The sequence below is a fragment of the Heterocephalus glaber genome, unplaced genomic scaffold, assembly GCF_053883595.1.
Source record: "Heterocephalus glaber isolate CG9 unplaced genomic scaffold, H.glaber_assembly_v1.0 deba00000594, whole genome shotgun sequence".
NCBI lineage: Eukaryota > Metazoa > Chordata > Mammalia > Rodentia > Bathyergidae > Heterocephalus > Heterocephalus glaber.
The window spans coordinates 17,038,443-17,058,618 of NW_028258151.1; the positions used below are offsets into that span (position 1 = coordinate 17,038,443).

Genomic DNA, 20,176 nt, shown 5'->3' on the forward strand with positions numbered 1-20,176 from the left:
GGCGCCAACTCGGAAGTTGCCGAGATTCTCGGCCTTGCCGAAGCAGGTCCGGAAGTTACCGAAGGAGTCCGGAAGTTGCCGAAAGAGAAGAGCGGGGAAGGAGGATGGCGGATATCATCGCAAGACTCCGAGAGGACGGGATCCATAAGCGTGTGATACAAGAGGGCCGGGGAGAACTCCCTGACTTTCAGGATGGAACCAAGGTTCGTGTCCAACCCCTCTTTCTCCCCGTCTCCATAGCGGCACGATGCGCGTGCGAGGCGGGAGGAGGATTTAGCCAAGAGGTTGCGCATGCCCATGGAGTGGCGGCCAGTGACCCTACAGCTCACGTGAGGAGCTCGACGCTGATTGGTTTGGATTTAAGTAAGGGGTGAATTCAAATGCGTCTGCCACGCCCCCCGGCTTGGCCTTCTTTCTGTATTGGTCTGGGAGGCCATCAGTCATCTCAACAGGTTGAAAGGTCGTGGTGTGTGTGTGGGGGAATCCTGATCTCAGTGAGAGTCCTGCGACCTTTGAGTTTCAGAGCCCATGATCCATTATAGATGGGAGGGCCTGTCACTCATTGTTTAGATGTGGAAACTGAGGCCTTAGGACTCGAAAGCCTGGAGACAGGGCCCAGAGGTCAGATTTTCCCTACCAGAATCCCTTGGCAGTTTTCCTAGAGCTCTAGTATTATGGCCTGGAACAAATGAGGGCTACGAATTAAAGAGCCACTGCCTTTCTCCTTTTCTTATCCAGGCCTCCAGCTCCAACTTCCCCAGTGTCCTCCCCGAAACCCCAACCCGAAACAACCCACCCCGAGACAATTCACAGCTCCAGGCTTTCCTGCTTCTCCGCCTGCAGTTCTTACCCCGGGGTGCCATTCTTTTGAGTAGGGAGCAAAGGGGTAGCTCTGTGCCCAGCAGAGCAGTCATGTAGGACATGCATGTAGATCCAGGACGTGGGTAAAAATCCTGGCTGGTACCAGGGAAGCCAAGAGAGCGAGATACCCTGAATGAGTATATGCTTCCTGGCCAGCAGCGAGCCAGGTCGTGTGGGTGGATCCTGGCCTGGTGCAGCACCAGTGCTGTGAGCGCAGAGGGGAGCTGTGTAGCTCTCTAGTGATCAGCGGTGTTAAGAAGGATCTTGCTGGCCAAGGTGTCCCACACCTGTAATCCAACTATTCAGGAGGCTGAGACAGAAGTATTCCTAATTCCAGGCTAGCTTGGGCAATTTAGTGAGACCCTGTCTCAAAATTTAAAAATAGAAAGGGCTGCAGGATGTAGCTGAGTGGTAGACCACTTATCTAGTATGTGCAATGCCTTGGGTTCAATTCCCCAGTGCTGTGAAAAGCAAAGAAATAAATAGATTTCTAAGAAGAAAGTGGGTGTGTGGTGGGTTGCATGCCCCTGTAGGCTTGGCAGAAGGGCATGGCGAGGGGCATTCTGGATGGAACAGAACCAGAAGGAGAGAGCAACATAAAGGTAGAGATCTGTAAACAGCAGCACCCAAAGAACAGAAGCAGGTAGTATTGCCAGGGCTGGGAATGTAGCTCAGTGGAAAAGCATTTTCCCAGCATTTTAAAGGCCTTGGGTTTGATCCCCAGCAGCAAACCAAACAAAAGCAACAAATCAGTTGCCAGCATGGTCTGGGTGCTCAGTCTGTGAGCGTGTGCTACATGCCTCACAAGTTTATTTCCTTTATTTCCCACAAAGCAAGATAAGTATTTGTTGATTTGATTTTACTGATGCAGAAGCCAGATTCAGAGAAGCAGCTCGGTGTGGGTGTGCCTGTTGAGAGCAGGGCCTCCTCTAACCATATCCTGTCGAGAGTTCAGTCTTTAGCCTGCTCCTCTCCACACTCACTTTGAGATGATCTCGTCTCTTTAGAAAGTCTCCCTGTCTGGATTACTCCCAATTATGCATCCAGATCTCTAGCTTTTTTACCTCTCCCTTAAGCTGGATCTGCAGCAACCTCCTCTCTGTCCCCACCCAGAGTTCCCCATGGCAACTCAGTCTTAACCTGCTCCACTGGAGACTTCTCTAGTCCATTATTGTCCAGGTCGAATTGTTGGTCCCCTCACTCTCTTCCCTGCCTCTCTCCTTGCCCCTTACAAATTCTTCTCATCCCAGTGCTGTTCTTGGAGCTGCCCAATGGCTCCCATCTCAGAGTGAAAACCAAAGTCCTCACCATAGCCTACAGGTCTCATGGAGTCCATCCCTGCCACTCATGACCCCATGGTGTCCCCCACCTTGCTCCCCTTCCCCGAAACACTGGCCTTGCTGCCTTTGAATGTACCTCATACTGCCCTACTGCAAGACTTTGGATCTGTTGTTTCGGGATTTAGAAGTATTTGCCCAGTATGGTCTCCTCTCCCCTCCCTTCAATCTCTGCTTAAATGTTTCCTCCTCATTGAGACCCTTGCCCCACCACTGTTTAAATGAGCCCTCCCTTACTCTGCCATATTGTATTATTTTCTGATCTAAAGCACTCAGCTTCACTTGCCACAGCATTCTGTTTTTTCACAGGGCTGTCTCCTTCCTCTAGAAGTTCCTGGGAGCCCTTGGGGACTGGGGCCTTTAAATTTTTTTTTTTAAATATATTTATTTTTGAGACAGGGTCTCGCTTTGTGGTTTAGGCTGACCTGGAACTATGTAGCCCAGGATGGCCTCTAATTTGCAGCAATCCTCCTGCCTCAGCCTCCTGAGTGCTGGGATTACAAGTGTGGGCCACTAGTCCCAGCTTGGGACTTTTGTCTTTTTTGTTCATTGCTGTGTTCTGGTATCTGGCCTAGAGCTGGGATGCATAGTAGTTGCTTAGGAAGTACTTGTGGAAGGCATGATTGTTACTGGACTGCTTGGGCTCTCCTCACAGCACAGCCACCCGCTAGCCAGGTCTCGGCCCCTTTCTTTCCTCTCTCTGACTTAGCTTTTTCACCGGGGTGGGGGTTAAGGCAGGTGTAGGTCAGGGAGCCCCTGGGTGAGTGCCATCCCTCGTGCCATCTGCAGGCTGGGGGTGGACTTGTCCTTGGGTCAGGTGACTGCTTTCCCTAATCTCCATGTGGCCTGCAGGCCACATTCCACTACCAGACGCTGCACAGCGATAACGAGGACACTGTGTTAGATGACAGCCGGGCCCGGGGCAAGCCAATGGAGCTCATCATCGGCAAGAAGTTCAAGCTGCCTGTGTGGGAAACCATCGTGTGCACCATGCGCCAGGGGGAGATCGCCCAGTTCCTCTGTGACACCAAGGTACCCTCCTGTGCCTGTCTGGAGTGTCTGCCTCACTGTACCCTGTTCCCCATTCCCAGGGCCCCCACCCTGGCTTCACCACCACCAGCTCTCTCTGGGCCATCACACCAGTCTCTGACTGGTATCCTGGCCTCTATTCCCATCTTCTCCTGTCCATGAGCCAGGGGAGTTGTTCTACAGTACAGACCTCCAGGGCTCCTGCTCACCATAGGGTGTAGTGCGTGCCTGGTCACATGGCCCCTGCTCTTGTCCCCTCCAACTCAAAACCCTTCACCATTCGTTTCCATTCCTCATGGCCAAGACTCTCCCTGTACTTCAAAGCCAGTACCTATGTCACCACTCCTAGGAAGCCCTCCCTGACTGCCAGTGGTTGACTTTATCCCTCTTCTGGGTCCTCCAGTCCTCACGTACTGCACGACCAGAATCTGGTCTCCTGTTACCTGGTCCTAAGCTATACAGGTTAGGGCTCTGGGCCATTTACCTCTTTTTTTTTTTTTTTTTTTTTTTTCAAAAAAACAGGGTCTCACAGGTTGGCCTTGAACTCTTTGAGACCTTCCTGCCTCAGCCTCCTGAGGCTACAGGCTTGGGCCACCACACCCAGGCCCATTTACTTCTTTTTGTTGTTGTTGTTCAGAGTTAGATTATGTTTTGTCTTGGAAGACACTATTGCTACTTTTTTTCCATTTACTTCCTAATTGCAGATGGAAGCCAACCCAGAGCCAAGGTTCAGGAAATGCCTGTGAATTTCAGCCCAGCAGTCTGCCCTGCTGACAGCAGAGGGCAGTGGGGGGCTCTTAGACTCATCCCCACCATCTCTGCAGCCTTTCCAAGTGAAAAGTTAGAGGCTTGGTGCCCTTTACCCATCTCCCCCAGGGGTATTGCATGGGCCCTGACTTGGGTAGGGATGGGAGGAAGAGGTGCAGACCATCCTGAGGAGTTCAGCTTGTGGGAGGTAGAGGAGGAGGAGGAGGAGGCAAGAAGTCCACTAGAAGGATGGGGAGACAGGCAAAATGTTGGGCAGTGTAGTGGGGCAGTGTCAGGTTTGATAGCCAGAGAGTATGGCAGGGCTGGAGCTTCACCAGGAAGGAGGGGTGAGAGGCAAACAGCGCCCCGAGGGAACAGCCCTCTGGTGTTTGACTGGCGCTGGCCTGTGCCTCTTGTCCTTGTTAGATGGTGATGGGGAGGGGGCTGGGCTGCTTGGACCCAGCAAGCCCCAGCCCACACTGACAGAGCCACTGTGTCCACTTGCCCACCTGCAGCATGTGGTCCTGTATCCCCTGGTTGCCAAGAGTCTCCGAAACATTGCCGCAGGCAAGGACCCCCTGGAAGGCCAGCGGCACTGCTGTGGCATTGCCCAGATGCACGAGCACAGCTCTCTGGGCCACGCCGACCTGGACGCCCTGCAGCAGAACCCCCAGCCTCTCATCTTCCACGTGGAGATGCTGAAGGTGAGGCCCCTAAGCCCCAGCCCTCATAGGCCACTGCTGTACTGCCTTAGGGCAATGCCGACCTGCCTTCCCACCTAGGAGGGGCCAGTGGATGGTCTGTTTCCAGGGTGGGGTAGGGACAAGAAAACTGCCGGGCCCCTGCTCTTCCTTCAGGGCCCCAAAGATCACCACCTCCTGCCCCCCCTGCTTCCTTTATTATTTGTCCTTGAGCTGACCATTTCCTTCCTAGGCTTTGAAGGCAGTAGGAGTTCACATACTTCCTCATTTGCTTGAGGAATCTTCCCATGGAACATAATCCCTGCCAGGACAGGGATGTTCACTGTCGTGTTCATTGGTCTGTTCTTTGTACCTGGCACAGTTCTGGGGACAGAGATGCTGTGTGGACATGTGTTGAGTGGCCCATGCATGGCCCTGGAAAGTGATGACTTCTGGCATCTGATGTCTGGAGGCCCAGCTGCTCTAGGTGCTGATTGAGTCTGTAGCTGGGGACCCTTGGGTGCTTCTGGGCTCTGCCTTGATTTGGCTCATGCCCTGGTAGGTGGAGAGCCCCGGCACATACCAGCAGGACCCATGGGCAATGACAGATGATGAGAAGGCAAAGGCAGTGCCGCTCATCCACCAGGAGGGCAACCGTTTGTACCGAGAGGGGCATGTGAAGGAGGCGGCTGCCAAGTACTATGACGCCATCGCCTGCCTCAAGAACCTGCAGATGAAGGTGCGCTGGGGGCTGTGGTGGGTGGGTAGAAGGTGATGAGGCAGAACCAGGGGCCTGGTCTCAGTGGCTACCCTGTCCGTCCCCATGCCCACAGGAGCAGCCTGGGTCTCCTGACTGGATGCAGCTAGACCACCAGATCACACCACTGCTGCTTAACTACTGCCAGTGCAAGCTGGTGGCCGAAGAGTACTACGAAGTACTGGACCACTGTTCCTCTATCCTCAACAAATATGATGGTGAGCACTGGGTGCCGGGCTGCCATGCTTTGAAAACCCCATCCTGAGCTCCCCAGATGCCTCTATCCAGGCAGGGCCAGGGCTCATGCAGTATGAGTGGTCTAGTGGAGCAGGAGTGGTTTGTCCTCTTCAGGTCAGCTAGGGCTCTCCCAAATGGGCCTGTGGTGCCAGATGGGGCCAGGCAGCTAGATGGTCCCCTTCATGCCCTTCTGTGCCTGCTGCCCGCTGGTTCCCCCATAGACAACGTCAAGGCCTACTTCAAGCGGGGCAAGGCCCATGCAGCTGTGTGGAATACCCAGGAGGCCCAGGCAGACTTCGCCAAGGTGCTGGAGCTGGACCCTGCCCTGGCGCCCATTGTGAGGCGTGAGCTACGAGCCTTGGAGGCACGGATCCGGCAGAAGGATGAGGAGGAGAAGGCCCATTTCTGGGGCATCTTTTCCAACTGACGGTCTCAGCCCTACTCTCAGTGCTACCCTACTAAGCCCATTGCTGTGCTGCCAATCATGTCGCCGACACGTCTTGCTTCTCTGTATATAAAGGCCTTATTTATCTCTCTGGGTCTGCTGAACCTATGCATTAAGAGGGCTGGTCATCACTTGCCGTTTACTTGGGTGGCTGGGGAGGCAAAGGATTAGTGTTCTTATCCTAGCACCCCACTAGTCAGCTCTGAGACCTCTGGGCCTCAGTGTTCCTGACAGAGAAATGGGGGAGTACTTCTTACTGGTGGGGGCTGGGGAGCCCCAGCAGCCTCTAGTCTTAAGGGGGAGATAAAGTGGGGTAGTCTCCAGTATAGTTCTCTCTATCCAGCCTTTGGTCCCTTGGTCTCAGCTTCTGAAAACAGAGGTTTCATTTGGAGGACACAGAGTGAAAAGAGAAGCCAGGTAGGACCTGAAAACTCAAATATAAGCTGAGGCGAGGGTCACTGGAGCCTGGGTTGACTGTCTGGGAAGAGCAGAGGCCAGAGCCCATCATAGCCTTGCCTCATGACCCTGGGTAGGTCCTAGCCCCTTTCTGCACTTTACTAGAAGCTGGGCAGCCAGGCAGATGGACGGTCGGTAGGATGCAGGTGTTTATTTTCATGGTTTTACACACAGTGGAAAAGCTGTTGGGCCCTTGCCCACTCCCTCCCCCCACCCCTGGGAATGGGTCCCCCCACGAAAGGAAAGTAATACTGAGGGGCACACGGATGCAGGGTGTGCGCCTGGGGGCCAGGACTGGGACCAAAGATCCAGGCCCCCAGCCTCCCACACACAGCTGCTTGGGCCTCTTGAGTCTCTATAAATAACTCAGGTCCAGCCACATCTTGGCCTCACTCTTCGCTGTCCAACTTGAGGCTGATGCTCCGAGCTTTGCCTCGTGCCAGGGTGGTGGGTGGCGTTCCGGGTCCGTCGCGCTCTGCCTGGCTGGCCCCCCTGGAGCGAAGCAGCTGGCTCTGTTTTCGGAGGAAGTCCACAGGGGCAGCTACGCCATAGCTGCTCTTGGCCAGGGCAGCCCTTGGGGGTCCTGGGGAGGCGTGAGAGTGGGAACCTGCTTCCAGCTGGCCCAGGTGTGCTACATAGCCATCTGACAGGAACTGTGAGCAGAAATGAGCAAGGAAGAGAGAGAGGATGGGCAGCCTGGGGCCCACACCCTCCCCTCCCCTTACTCCTATGGCAGGGTAGGGGGAGAGGGCAATGTCAGCAGATGACAGGTCCAGCTCAGCCTTAGAGCCTTCTCCCAGTAGACAGGCTCTCCTGGCAGTGAGCCAGGGCACCTTGGCTTTGCTCCCACCTCTGCCCCTCCTTGAGCCTACCTCATCTGTAAGGTGGAATCTTAGGGGGAAAATAACAGCAGCTAACATTTAGCAAGCACTCACTTGTACCCAGTCCCAAGCCTGCTGATGTGCCCTAGAGCTTTTGATCTTTGTGACTGACTGAAGAGGTCAGTGCCAGTATCATTTCCAATTTATAGATAGGAACCAGAGGATCAGAAAGGTCAAGGCCCAAGCCCAAGGCCATGGTGAGTGGAACCAGCATGTGAAGTCTTGGCATGCTCCAGCCTAGAAGCCTGACAGTCCCAGCTACCCATGGCCCCTGCCTGAGGAGGATCCCAGGTTCCCTGAGGCTGCTGAAGCCTCACACCTGCCCCTTCCTCAGTCCAAACACAGTGGATGGTTCTGAGGCATCAGCCGCAGGCTCCTGTGCCCTGGCAGGGTCCCAGTCATCCCTTGGCCCTCACCTGGCATTGTGCCTGCAGCTTCCGCACAGCACGGCCCACGATGTATGTCTGGCTGGGGGATAGGCCTAGAGCTGCATATACAGCCACGTCTTTGGGGGACCCGTACCCAGCCACGATGTTCAGTTCTACCTGTGGTGAGAAAAGCCAGTTAAAAGTCCTAAGGGGGGCCAGGGATCTAGCTCAGTGGTTTCACTGCCTGCTGCCCAAGTGCAAGGCCCCGAGTTTGATCCCCGGTACCCAAAACAAAACAAAAAACAAAACAAAAGTCCTAAGGGGATAGGGCTGTGCTGCTGGGGTGGGGCTTGTGGGGATCTCTAGTTAGGATTTTCGGGGAGGGCTAGCTGGGCGGAGGTGGGGTCATATGGTACTCTGACCCACCAAGGCAGGACTGACTCAGTCTCCCTAGTTGGCCCATAAGAACAGGCCCAACGGCCCAAGTATGGGTTTGGGGCCAGTGGAGTGAGACCAAATGAGGTTTGTCTGTCCAGTCTGAGGCAAGGATGGGTCAGGACCCTCCCCAGCCGCACCTCCTGCATTAGGCTCTGCAGAAACATTGCCTTCTGCCGCAGAGGGTCATGAGTGAGGCCATCACAGAAGGAGACCACTCCGTGAGGGAAGTTGTGCTGTGACAGCCAGGCCACTACACGGTGCTTCTGCATATCGGGCCGGCCTGTTACATACACGATCAGATAGCCTGCGTCCTGCCAGTGCCTGCCGGGAGAGAGTTGGTCAGCTCCATAGGCCGGCAGTGGGTGCCGGTCATCATGGCAAACAGGGCAGCACCTCCTACCTGACCACATCCACGGCGCCAGCGCGCACCTTGGGGTCACTGCCCATGATGGAGACACTGGCAGTGAAGGAGCCATCAATGCTGAAGACCACGGCCTCTGTGCCTCGGGCCACCACCGTCAGGCAGCACTCTGCGTATGTGTGGTCGCCCCTGTGGCCCAGGGGGCGTGAGTGTGAGCCCAGTGGGGCCTGGCCAGGTGGAGCCCTGTCCCACAGAGGCCCAGCCCGCCTGTGCTCACCTGACCACCATGCGCACCGGGTAGACACCAATGCCCAGTGCACGCTCTGAGGGCACCGGGAAGGTAAGGCGGCCCGAGCTATTGGTGACTTCAGTGCCAAAGTGGATCCACTTGCCTGAGAGTGGCTGTGTCATGATATAGACATCCACCTGGAAGGGAGAGGGGTGGGAAGGTCCTTGGGAAAGCAGTTTCCAGGTACCTCCCCAACCAGAGTGGAGGTGAGCAGAGGCCAGCCTGTCTTTGGTGGTGGGAGGTGCTAGGGGCTCAACCTCTGCATATCAGGAGCTATTCCTAGAACAGGGCCCACAATAACAGGGCCCACAATACCAGGGCCCAGGGTTTCTGAGTCCTGACCTTCTCTCCAGTGAGTGTGACCACATCCAAGGGCCCGTACATGAAGCGCCCGTTCAGCACCTGGGAGCGGCCCTCACACACCACAGTGTCGCTGGCCCGGTGGTTGGAAGTGACATTCTGGCAGGAGGAGACAATATGAGCCCTTCGCTGGAAAAGGATGGGGCTGTTTGGGGGTGAGGGGTGGAAGGTCGGGGGGAACCTCCTCCACACTGGTGGCAGGGCCAGAGGGGGCAGGGAGGCCAAAAGGAACGTGAGAGGCCCGAGGATTGAGGGACATGCCTGTCTGTTGACCCTGATCAGATAGATCTGTGGTGGGAGGGGAGCGGAGGATGATGCAGGTGGGGGTGAACATGGATCCAAGTGGACTCCGTGGGGTTAGGGAGGCAATGTGGAGACCACAAGTTCCCAGGGGCAGGGCCAAGGCCATAGTGGGTGGGGCACTACTGAGAAAGAGGAAGTGGGGCCAGGACCATAGTGGCCAGGGTGGAGCTGGGAAAGTCTGTCTGGGATGGGGTGTGGTGCTTGGTGGGCTGCTGGGGACCCAGCAGCAGCTCGCTCCAGAGGGACGAAGGGGTGAGGTACATACCCGGATCTTGACCTGCGTGCGTTTGCGCTGCCACTTCTCCCTGGGGAATGCTGGGCTGTAGATGGATGGCTCCTCGAACTCAGCCAGCTGTGGTTGCTCTTTCTCTATCACCTGCATGGGATACAGGGGAAGGGGAAGACTAGCTGTCCCTTAGTCCAAGACTCCATACCTCCTCTTCCCATTTCCCATCCCACACCTCTGGGTCCACTCACCTGGCGCAGGATAAAGGCTACCACATCTGCTGACTCCCAGTAGCTGGCGTGGAAGAGGTGGGGCAGTGTGACTGTGGGAAAGGCGGTGAGCGCCTCGGGACAATACAGAGAGTAGTCGATCCTCTTGGTCCCCCACCAGCGCTCCAGGACTGCATGACCGAAGCAGGCAGTCAGGGTGGCCCACTGTCCTATGCCCATGTGCCTGGCCCAGGGGTGCGCTTCCCTCCCTCCTTTCCACCAAGCTTGATCTTTGCCATGTCCAGGGGCTGATGGGGGAGGGGTTCAGTGCAAATTTGGAGCAAAAGGCTATTTTATGGGATACCCCACCCCTACCCCCACCCCAGGCTGGACTGCCCATGCAAATGGCAGGCTGACTTACTCTTTTTTTTTTTTTTTTGGTACCGGGGATCAAACTCAGGTCCTTGCGCTTGCACAGCAGGCAGCGAAACCACTGAGCTAAATCCCCGGCCCCTAAGGCTGACTTACTCTTAACCACCTCACTGGTGGTGCTGGGGGCTGCTGGCTGGGCTGATGACTCTGTGCCTAACTCATTGCCCTTCCAGAAGGCACCACTGGCTGAGGTGGGCGTGGAGGGCACCATCATCTCCAGCTCCTCTAGAAAGAGGCCTGAATGGGTCTGCAGAGTGTCAGCTGAGGGAAGAGGGCATCCTCAGCAGCAGGCCAGGCCAGGCTGCCCTCCTGTCTTCCCAGTCAGAAGACCAGGTCAGCAGAGCCCCTGCCCCTCCACCAGCTCCCCTCCCAGCCTCAGGTCTTGTCTGAGGCTACACAGTCCTGCATCAATCAGGGTGGAAGGTGTGTGTGTGTGTGTGTAGAGGGGCATTGTCTCCACTTAGCTAACAGAGTACCCAGCTGCATTCCTGCCAGAATGCCTGTGACACTCTCATGAGGCTAGTGGGGACCCAACTGCATAGACTTGTACATGCCATGTACTCAAGTGTGCATGGAGTCACAGAACACTGCTACACAAAGATGGCGGGAGCCACATAAATGCTGGCTGCTGTCAGACACCAATATGCTAGTGCACCTCTGCTTCTTCTCTTTAGGTTAGTTAATGCCACTGACCCCCAATTTGGCACACAAAGTCTTGGGAATCGAGACCCTCCCAAGGGGCCAGGGGAGGGCTCCTTGGTCCTGGGAGTGGTGAAGGAGAGATTATCATGATGTGAGAACTACCCATATCACTACTACCTCCTCCCTCCCTGTTGGCGTCTTCCTCTCCTCCCTTTTATCATGGCTAGGGCATACCCAGAAGGAGGGACGAGCCATCTCCCAAGGGGAACTTCTGGTATCGGGGCACAGCCAGTGGGGCAATGGCCTGGAACTTGGGGGCCAGTAGGGGCTCCAGGCGGGAGGCGCAGGGGTCGGCCGCGTGGAAAAGGTTGTAGATCTGCTCGCAGGCTGGGCGCATCTGGGCCACTGGGGTAATGGGAAGACAGAGAAGGTGGGAAGGGGGTTCAGCTGGCCATCCTGGGAGGCAGGGGGTGTGGACAGAGCACCCTGACTTGCTGTGTCAGCCCTTCTCAAACTGTACTCTGGGAAGTCACCAGGCTCCTGCTTAAAGTGACACAGGTCTCGGGCCAGGGATTTAGCTCAGTGGTTTCGCTGCCTGCTGCGCAAGCACAAGGACCTGAGTTCGATCCCTGGTACCAAAAAAAAAAAAAAGGACAAAAAAAGAAAGTGACACAGGTCTCTTGGCTAAACAAAGATCAGGTCTTTCAGTTGGCCACTGTGGCTCTTCAGGATGAAGCATTTCCCGAGCCCATAGGACCCCTTCTCCTGCAGAGTATCTCCTGGCTGTGATGTTCCTCTCAGAGAACTTTGAGAAACAGCCTTGACAAGTCCTTTCTTTCTGGGTTTCTGCTTTCCCTTCTCTAGCCAGGCCATTAAACTGGCCCAGTGGGGAATGGCAATAATAATGGCATGGTCACAGGTGAGACCAAAAGGCCAAAGGAGATAGGGCAAGAGCAGGGACAGGCCAAGGGGGAACTCCCACCAAGGGCTCACCTTCCAAGGCAGGCATCACAGTTTTGCGCAGAGCCAGCACCAGGCCCAGGGGGGAGCCGAAGAGGAAGAAGCCGGAGACCTTGAAGTCGAGGCGGGATGTGTTGGAGGGGCCATCAGGAGCCTCAGCACTGGCAGCAGGTGGGCAGGAGGCTGTGCTTGCCCACCGGGGCTCCCCCAAGGAGGTGGTTGCAGACAGCGCCTGCAAGCTATGGGAGAGGGGGCTTCTCAGTGCTGTTGCCTCTGAAGTGTATCCTGTGCCAAGGGAAAGGGTGATGGGGCATGGATGTCACCTGTTCTGGGAGCCCTCAGGCTCAGGACTGGCCATGTCACTGGGGGTGCGCTGGGCAGGCAGGGCTGAGGGTTCTGGGCTGGCTCGACCCAGGGCCTCTACCCCATCTACCAGTGGGTCCCGCACTGGGCCGACTTCTGGGGAGAGCAGCTCATTGTTCTAGGTGGAACAAGGACAGAACCAGCCTTAGGCCTGAGACCATCTGATTTCTAGTTAACTTGGAAGCAAGGACAGAGGCTGGGGTAGGTGGGGCAGAGGATACTTGAATTTAAGAGGCAGGTGGGGACCTGCCTGCACACAGAGAGATAATATGCCAAGGGCAGAGACCTAGAGATGGAGAGAGACAACCCCCTTCCTGAGGAGGCTGGGTTTGGCCACACTGACCATGCTCCCACGGCGGCTGCTGCCCCGACTCCCTGTGCCCGCGTTGGCACTATGGCAGAGCGCATCAAAGCCCAGGATGCCACCAACACCGTCTCCAATCAGCACAACCTGCATGAGAGGGTGGGCACCACTGAGTGGACTTGCTACCACCCAGGCTGGGCCACAGCCAGCGCTGCAGTGGACAGCTTGGTTCCCGGGAACATGCCTAACCCCCGACCTGCCCACAGAAGCCAGTGCCCTCCGATGAGCGCAGAAAGGCTGCATAGGCCTGGTTGGTACGGGCGATCACAGTGGCCACAGCGCCTTGGTAGCGGGAGGATGAGGTAGCCAGCAGTGGCAGGGCAGCCAGTGGAATATGGTCCTGGGAGCGGGACAGGCTATCACCATCATGGCTGTAGGGGCTCAGGCTGTAGGAAGAAGGGGTATGGAGGGTGGATAAGGAAACTCCAGTCCCACCACTGCCACCCAAGCCCCCTGGGCCTACTAGCAAGCCCTGGCACCCTGGTCCGGTGTGGGGCATTAGATCTAAGAGTTATTTGAGTCATTCATTGATCAGAAACAGGCCCAGCCATGACCAGAATGACCTAGGTTATTGGCTCCTCTTGCCCTCATGGTACCTCCCTCGTCCTAGGAGGCCTTAAGTAGCTGTCTGCACCTTGGGGACCCTGTGTGTCCCCTGCCCTTCCACCCCTGGTCAGTACTTGGAGACAAGGGCATAGGCAGCAGCGCAGATGGGTGGGCAGGGCACCACTCGCAGTGCCACATGGCCCAGGGCCTCAGGGAAGTGGATGCGGGTGACCGCCTCGAAGGCTGAGCTCAGCGTCTGCACATCCGCCTGCTTGGAGTTGGCGTCTCCAGGCCCAGAGTCCAGGATGTTGCCGCTGTGCAGGATGAGGAAGAGGACGTGGACTGGGCATGCCTCAGCCCCAAGCTCCCTGGCTCCATCTGGGCCCTGTGGGGGCAGTGGGTGCCTGGGTGTCAGAGCAGTGGCAGGGCCAGCACATGGGTAATCTTCCACCTGGAGCTGACTATACCCACCTCCGAGTCCCTGGGTGCTTGGACCCCATCTTCAGTGCCTTTAGTGGCCTCGATTCCAGGGTCTGTAGGGCAGAGGAAAGCTAGTGAGGGGGACCAGGGGACCACTGGCAACCCCTCATTTGGCACTTTAGGTGCCTGTGTCCCACCCCATCTTCCTCTCCCCTGATTCTGCCAGGCCATTTCAGATTCTAGGCTTTTCCTTATGCCAACCCTGCTGTTGTTCAGAGATGCCTCTTCTGGCATGCCTGTTCGCCCTGCAAACTTCTAATTCTCCCCCATCCAACATGGTAGCCACTAGCCATGTATGGCTATTTGCATTTAAAGGAACTAAAATGAGGTACAAGAAAAAAAAAAATGCAGTTCCTCAGCCACACTGGTCCTATTTCAAGTGCTTGATTAGCCATGTGTGGCTGGTGGCCACCATTTGCGGTTGCGTAGACCTGGATTATTTCCATCATCACGGACACTTCTTTTTTGGTACCAGGGATCAAACTTGGGTCCTTGCATTTGTGAGGCAGGCGGCGGAACCACTGAGCTAAATCCCTGGCCCACAGACACTTCTGTTGCACAGTGCTGGTCTAGTCCTTCAAAATCCACTGCAGACATCAGCCTCTGTGTGAAGTCTTCTGGAATCCCAGTGACAATTCCTCCATTGTGCTCTGACCCTTGTCTGCACTCTAATCGTCTGTCCCTCCACCCATTATCCATTCATTATGCATCTGAATATTAATGACATTTAATTTAGGAATGAATTGTTCTGAGTTCTTGCTGCATATGGGGTGATGTTAGCTGGTGTCCTGAAGTATTTTTTTTTTTTTTTTTTTTTTTTACCTGGAGCTCCCTCTGCCTTGATTGGGGAGGCAAAGGCATCGATGAAGTCATTGGAGTTCCACTTGGTCATCTCCTTGGGGAAGACCTCATCACTGTCCGAGAAGCCTTCTGAGGGGAGAATGGGCTGCGTCAAGCAATGGGAGGAGCTGCTCAGGGACACCCATCCCCCAACAGGGCCTTGGTACTGACCATGAGCATCAAAGAACTCTTCCTCGGAGCTGTTCTCAGAGTCTCTGGCAATGTTCTGCATGCGCCACTCAGACAGGCTCTGGGGAGACATGCCCCCTGCAGGGCCAGCTGGGCCTTAACTTGGGAGCCCAGCCCTGAGCAGGTAGCTCCCTCCCGCCCTGGTCCCTGTGCCCCAGCCTCACCTCCATGTTGGGATGAGTAGGAGGAACGGGAGGATGAGGACCACTGCTTCCCAAAGCTGGCATCAGGTGAGGCATCAGGGTCAGGGGGGTCCTTAGGACCATCAGGGGTGCTGGCATTGCTGGTTCCAGGCTGGGCCTCAGTGCTGGGTTTTCCAAGGGGCTGGACCTCTGGCCCCTCACTGCCTGTGTTGCACTTGGCCATGCGCTGGGCCAGCATGCGGGCAGTCTCCTCCTCTAGTGCCCGGATGTCAGCCATGCTCAGCTCTGTCCACTCATCCTGCCAGCACCAGGCCTGGCGGTGGGCCCGCAGCATCACCCGACGCAGACCTATAGGTGGGCAGGCATCAGAGCTCCCCCCAGCCCATTTCCTTGTCCTGTAGCCACATGTGCAGACTTGGAGTTTGGAGTTTGGGTAACGATTACCCTGGGCATAGCACCCACCAAAAGCCACAAAATAGGCCAGGGCCAGTGCTCTCCAGGGGGCAGAGTGAAACTGGGGCATTTTTCCTGCCCTACTTCCTTCCCTGCCCACTGCCTCAACTATCTTTCTGGACTCTCTGACTCAGAACTGACCCCACTCCACCACTCCAACAGCTGGGACCAGTGCTTGTTCCTGCTTGCTTTCAGCTGGCTCCCTGCTGACTTCTGAGGAGCTAACAGTTAATTAGGGTGTTAACAGTTAATGAAATTGTTGATGGTTAATGAAGGTGTTAATAGTTAATTGAAGTGTTGGCACTCCATGAAGGCTGCAGTGAAAGACGAGACCCATTCAGGGATATTTTCATTTCAAGCAGAGGAATAAAGTTAGAAACTCTTAAATATTTAGAAAACAAAGTGATAATAGTTGAATTATAAACTTCCGGAAGAAAATATATCAGAATCTTAATAGTAGTTCTATGTGAGTGTTTTTAATTTTCTTATTTATGCTCTGCTATTTTTCCAAATGTAGCACTGGAGTCCACATCATACTCTAAACTAAATTTCCTCATCTGTATAATGGGAATAATAAAAGTTCTTAGCTTGTAAAGGTGTTATGGGAGGTGCTGAAGGAGATCTTGCATGAAAAGTGATTTACAAAGGAGGTTATGATCACCCAGTCAATATTAGTTCTTACTATTGGGCCCAACCTCTTCCTCATTTACAGAAGGGGAAATTAAGATGTCAAAAGGCCAGTGGCTTTCTGGAGGTGCCATGGGGGAGGGGTTAAGTAGTGGAGAGAACTGGGCTGCTGGACTTCCCACCTAGGGATGGTCCTCCTATGTGCAGGTGGCTCACTTCTAAAGCTGGGAGGGAAGGCAGGGCTGAGCTGCAGGAGTTGGGGCAGGGAGGTTTAGGAGAGGTGCAGAACAGGGGCTCCTGGATGCCAGGGCCAGAGGCTGGGACTGTGAACTGGGGGTGGGTGGGGGGACCCTGGAGAGAGTGATATCAAAGTCATAGCTCCTTAGCCTGCATCCCTTGGCAGGTTGTTTTTTAGGGCTGGTGACCCTCCTGAGATTCTCTAAGTCTTGTGCAACTCACAGGGTGATGGAGAATCTTAATGTCAGCGGCACGATGGACCTCTGAGACCATCTCGTCAGCTTTTTGCCCTCTTCTTTGGTACCTCAAGGCAGGCTCCCTTGACCCTCAGCCAAAAAAGTATTTCACCCCAGATGGAAATGATGGCTTCATGATTCTTTGTCCCAGTAGAGAGGAGCATCCCTGGCTGCAAGCATGGGGCCTGGTACATGCTGGTAAGCAAAAACCTGCCTCAGGTAGGTGCTCACCGACATCATGGATGAACTGCTCAATCTTGGCCTGCATGCCCCAGTAGCGGAACTCAACCTTGCACAGCTTATAGGCACACATGAGGGGTCCTGTCTGGGCTGCTGTCCGGGCCCAGTCATCAGCCAGTGGCCCTCGACCTGTCTTGACAGAGCGGTATAGCCGAGGGTCCTCTTCTGCTTTGTACTCGCCTGGGGCCACTGCATCCCGCACAATGTCGATGGTGTCTGAGGGGTTCCAGCAGCAAGCACTGATCAATGCCAGCCCCTTCAACCCCCCTCCCTTCCCCAGGGATTGGGAGGACAGGGTGACCCTAATAGCTCCAGGTCTTACCCAGGATACGCTGTCTCCTTTCAGCCCCATTCAGGTTGAACACATTTGGCTGCTGCCCTCCATCGGGTAGGTAATAGGTTTCTATTTCAATGGAGAATTTCTCCACAAAGGGGCAGGTGTACCTGAGCAAAGGGCAGAGGTGAAGGTCACTACTGTGCTACCCAGGAGTGCTCTCATGGCCCCAGACCTGTGCCTTCCTTAGCCACTCACCGGGTTCTTGTGTAGGGGTAAGCATTCCAGGATTCCTCTTCTACCTGCAGGGCAGCCTTGGGCAGCAGTGCCCGAAACCAGCCTGGGATGTGGGAGCCCACGTGGTACACCTTGTGTGTGTACTGCCCGCTGCCTCCAGGCCCATCCGTGTATGGCCGGTTGGCCAGGATCTCCACACCGCTGCCCTCACCACTAGACTCCTCCCGGCTCTTTTTCTGCAGCCCAGGGCAGGGCAAAACAGAATGGGGAGTTCAGCCCAAGCTTAGCTCCTGAGGTCCCCAGGTTAGGTCTGGTCCCCTGCACAGCCTTTTCAACTCCCAGAAACCCAACCTTGGCCCTTGTAGCTCTCCAGGATCAGGATCAAGGGCACTGCCCTGTTTCCCATGGAGTTCTACAACCCAGAACTCAATTCAGTCATTTGAGTATTTGTGGAGTGCATTTCAGGCATTGTTTGGGATACATTAATTGGGATCTATTGATGAACATAACAAAGATCCCTGCCTGTACATCATTAGAGTGGAGGGAGACAGAAAAAGGAAAAAGGAATTATATGGTATGTTAGAAAGTAATAAATATGGGAAAAAGAAAACAAGAGGGAGTGAGAGTTGGGCACTGTAATGTTGAAGTCAAGGGAGGCCTCACTGAGAAGACAGCATCATCATGACTGGAATATGACTTGAAGAAGTGAAGGAGGGAGTCCAGTGGATGTGGGGTGGGGGAAAGTGTTACAGGCAGAGGGAAAGCCAGTACAAGTCTCAAAAGTAGAAGCATGTTGGATGAGCTCAAAGAGAGGCAAGGAGGCCAGGGTGGCTTGAAAAAGGGCCTCCGCCTCTCAGAGGACCTGATCCTGGTCCCTCCCCCTTTCTGGGACCCCCAACCCCAACTACTGCCACACCCCTTACATCCCTGGAGCCCATACTTGGCCACTCAACCCCTTGAGGCTGCATCTCAGCCCTCTTGCCTCCTCAGACTCTGATTGGACAGTGCTAGGGAACAGATCTGGAACAGACCTCTGAGGGCCTGCACTAACCCTCTATGGCCCTGAGAGCTTGCTCTTCTCACACCGAGTCTAGGTCCCCTCCCTCAGTCTGGTCCCTGCCTGTCCTGTCCCTGTCACAGTTATGGAGCCTGATCCTCACCCCACCTCCCTGATCTCCCGGGCTTGCCAAGACCCTGTATCTTCTCAGACACCCTTCCTGCCTTCTCTACCACCCCCTCCCTTCCCTTCCCCCATGGGATTACAGCCTCAGAGGAGGATTAAAGGAGATCACACATGGTCTGGGCCCCAGCAGGCTGGGCACTTAGGCGGTGGGAGGCACCACTCTGCCCTTCTACCCCTTTCTCACAGCCCTTATGCTCTTCTGCTTCGCTCCTGCTCCTGCATCTTTAGAGCGGCCTCTCCTACTCCAGGCTCTGAACCCGGATCTGGACTGGCAGGGATGGAGCTGAGCTAAACCCCTTGTCCTGGGTGAGGCCTGCGCACTCCCCCTGTTACCCCATCATGAAGAACCCCAGACTCACTCCCCAACGTTCTCACCTGGATCATATAGAGCTGTGCCACCTGGTACTCATCCAAGCTCATGGGCAGTACGATGTGGTACTCCTTGATGAGCATCCTGAAGGCCCTCGGCCGGCCGCTCGCGGCCAGTGCCTCCGCTCCGCCTGGCGCAGGGCACGACGCAACCGTCAGTGTGGGGCGGCAGCGCACCACCCGGAGGAGCCCTGTGCACCAGCTGAAGGGCTCCGGTCCTGGGACCCCATGCCTGGGCCCGCCACCGGGGAGGCAAAGGCGAGCCCAGAAATGCCGCCCGCGTTTCCCGGCCTCAGAGCCGCAGCGAGACGGAGCGCTGACCTCTTTTCCACGCAGCCCCCGCCCCCCCCCGCCCGTCGCCATGGCAACTGCGTGCTGACGCGGGGAGGGGGGCCCGGAGAGGAGGGCCGCAGGGCCAGCTTAGCATCTCCACCTCGGCTGAGTCCTGAGCCCCCTCGGAACAGCATCCCTCGGAACCGCGCCTCCAGGAGACCTGGGGCCCCTCCTTCCACCACAGCCCCTCGGGGACCCGCCCCCTTCATCCCTTCCTCTAGTCAACGAAGTCCTGGGTCACCCACTCCCAGACGTCCAAGAACCCCTTCTCCGGGACGTCTCACCGCGGAGCACTCCTGCGCGCCCCAGCATCCCTGCCTTTGCTCCCCACCCCTCGCGCCCGAACTTACCTTCCTGGGCCAGATAACCCCTCTGCTCCCCAGACCTGCCTTCAGCACCCCTGTCAGCAGCCAGGTCCTCGACTTCTCAGCATCCCTCCTGGACCCCCGTCCCCTCGACTCTCCATTGGTCTATGCAGCCACCCCACCATGCTTCCTCTGTTGAGCCCCTCCACAGGCTGGGGCAAGAGTGGTCCATAGGTATCCGCCCTGGGAGACCGGCTCCGCCCACCTGCGCCCAGCCTGGGAGCCACAGTTCCGCTGTAGACAGCCCTTCCATCTTCACCTCGCACCCAGCGACCAGGCGTGAGGCCCTGCTGTCCCCACTTCCCTCTGCTCCCGCGCGCCCAAGTTCCCGCTGTACTCTTGGCCCCGCTTCCTAGCCGACGTCCTCGCTCACCTCTAGCTTGGGGCGGGCGTCGCTCACCCTGCACGGGCAGTGGCGGCCGGCCGGCGAGTCGGAGCCCGGAGTGCTCGCAGCTCGGCCCTTGGGTTCCAGCAGGGGCCGGACCCTTTGAAGGCGCAGCGATGGCCCATGGCCCCGACCTTTTTCCCGGTCCGCCCGGCGGCGCCCCTGCCGTCCCTCCCCGTCGCGTCACTGCGGCCGCCCCGCCCCCTTCCTGGGCCCAGTGGGGTCCTGGCAGCCCCGCCCGCGGCGGAGGGCAGGCCCCTGCCTTCCTTCCCCAAGGCAGCCCGAGCGGCGGCC

At 56.3% G+C, this 20,176-nt stretch overlaps 2 protein-coding genes across 9 annotated transcripts; one reads left to right on the plus strand and one right to left on the minus strand.

The window, feature by feature from the left end:
• Aip (AHR interacting HSP90 co-chaperone) lies at nt 1–6,182 on the plus strand. Its single transcript, XM_004852231.4, has 6 exons — nt 1–203; nt 3,051–3,230; nt 4,490–4,678; nt 5,217–5,393; nt 5,488–5,629; nt 5,870–6,182. The coding sequence occupies exons 1-6, from the start codon at nt 105–107 to the stop codon at nt 6,073–6,075; spliced, it is 993 nt and encodes a 330-aa protein (XP_004852288.1). The 5' UTR covers nt 1–104; the 3' UTR covers nt 6,076–6,182.
• A 503-nt stretch (nt 6,183–6,685) lies between these two features.
• Nucleotides 6,686–20,058, minus strand: Pitpnm1 (phosphatidylinositol transfer protein membrane associated 1). Of its 8 annotated transcripts, none has more exons than XM_004852230.4 (24): nt 19,871–20,058; nt 18,806–18,930; nt 17,269–17,483; nt 17,059–17,180; nt 16,728–16,952; nt 14,965–15,291; nt 14,783–14,878; nt 14,594–14,701; nt 13,763–13,824; nt 13,426–13,676; nt 12,942–13,131; nt 12,725–12,832; nt 12,342–12,499; nt 12,052–12,257; nt 11,293–11,463; nt 10,513–10,677; nt 10,027–10,175; nt 9,815–9,925; nt 9,229–9,345; nt 8,875–9,023; nt 8,637–8,786; nt 8,374–8,557; nt 7,847–7,975; nt 6,686–7,202 (listed from the first exon to the last, which is right to left on the minus strand). In XM_004852230.4, the coding sequence occupies exons 2-24, from the start codon at nt 18,881–18,883 to the stop codon at nt 6,939–6,941; spliced, it is 3,735 nt and encodes a 1,244-aa protein (XP_004852287.2). In that variant the 5' UTR covers nt 18,884–18,930; nt 19,871–20,058; the 3' UTR covers nt 6,686–6,938. The 8 variants fall into 8 exon arrangements, 7 of the variants coding, with proteins under 7 accessions (XP_004852287.2, XP_004852285.3, XP_087061154.1 ...); XM_004852228.4 differs by having other exon boundaries at nt 6,686–7,132; nt 19,871–20,038; XM_087205028.1 differs by lacking the exon at nt 19,871–20,058 and adding an exon at nt 19,483–19,636.
• Nucleotides 20,059–20,176: the final 118 nt, after the last annotated feature.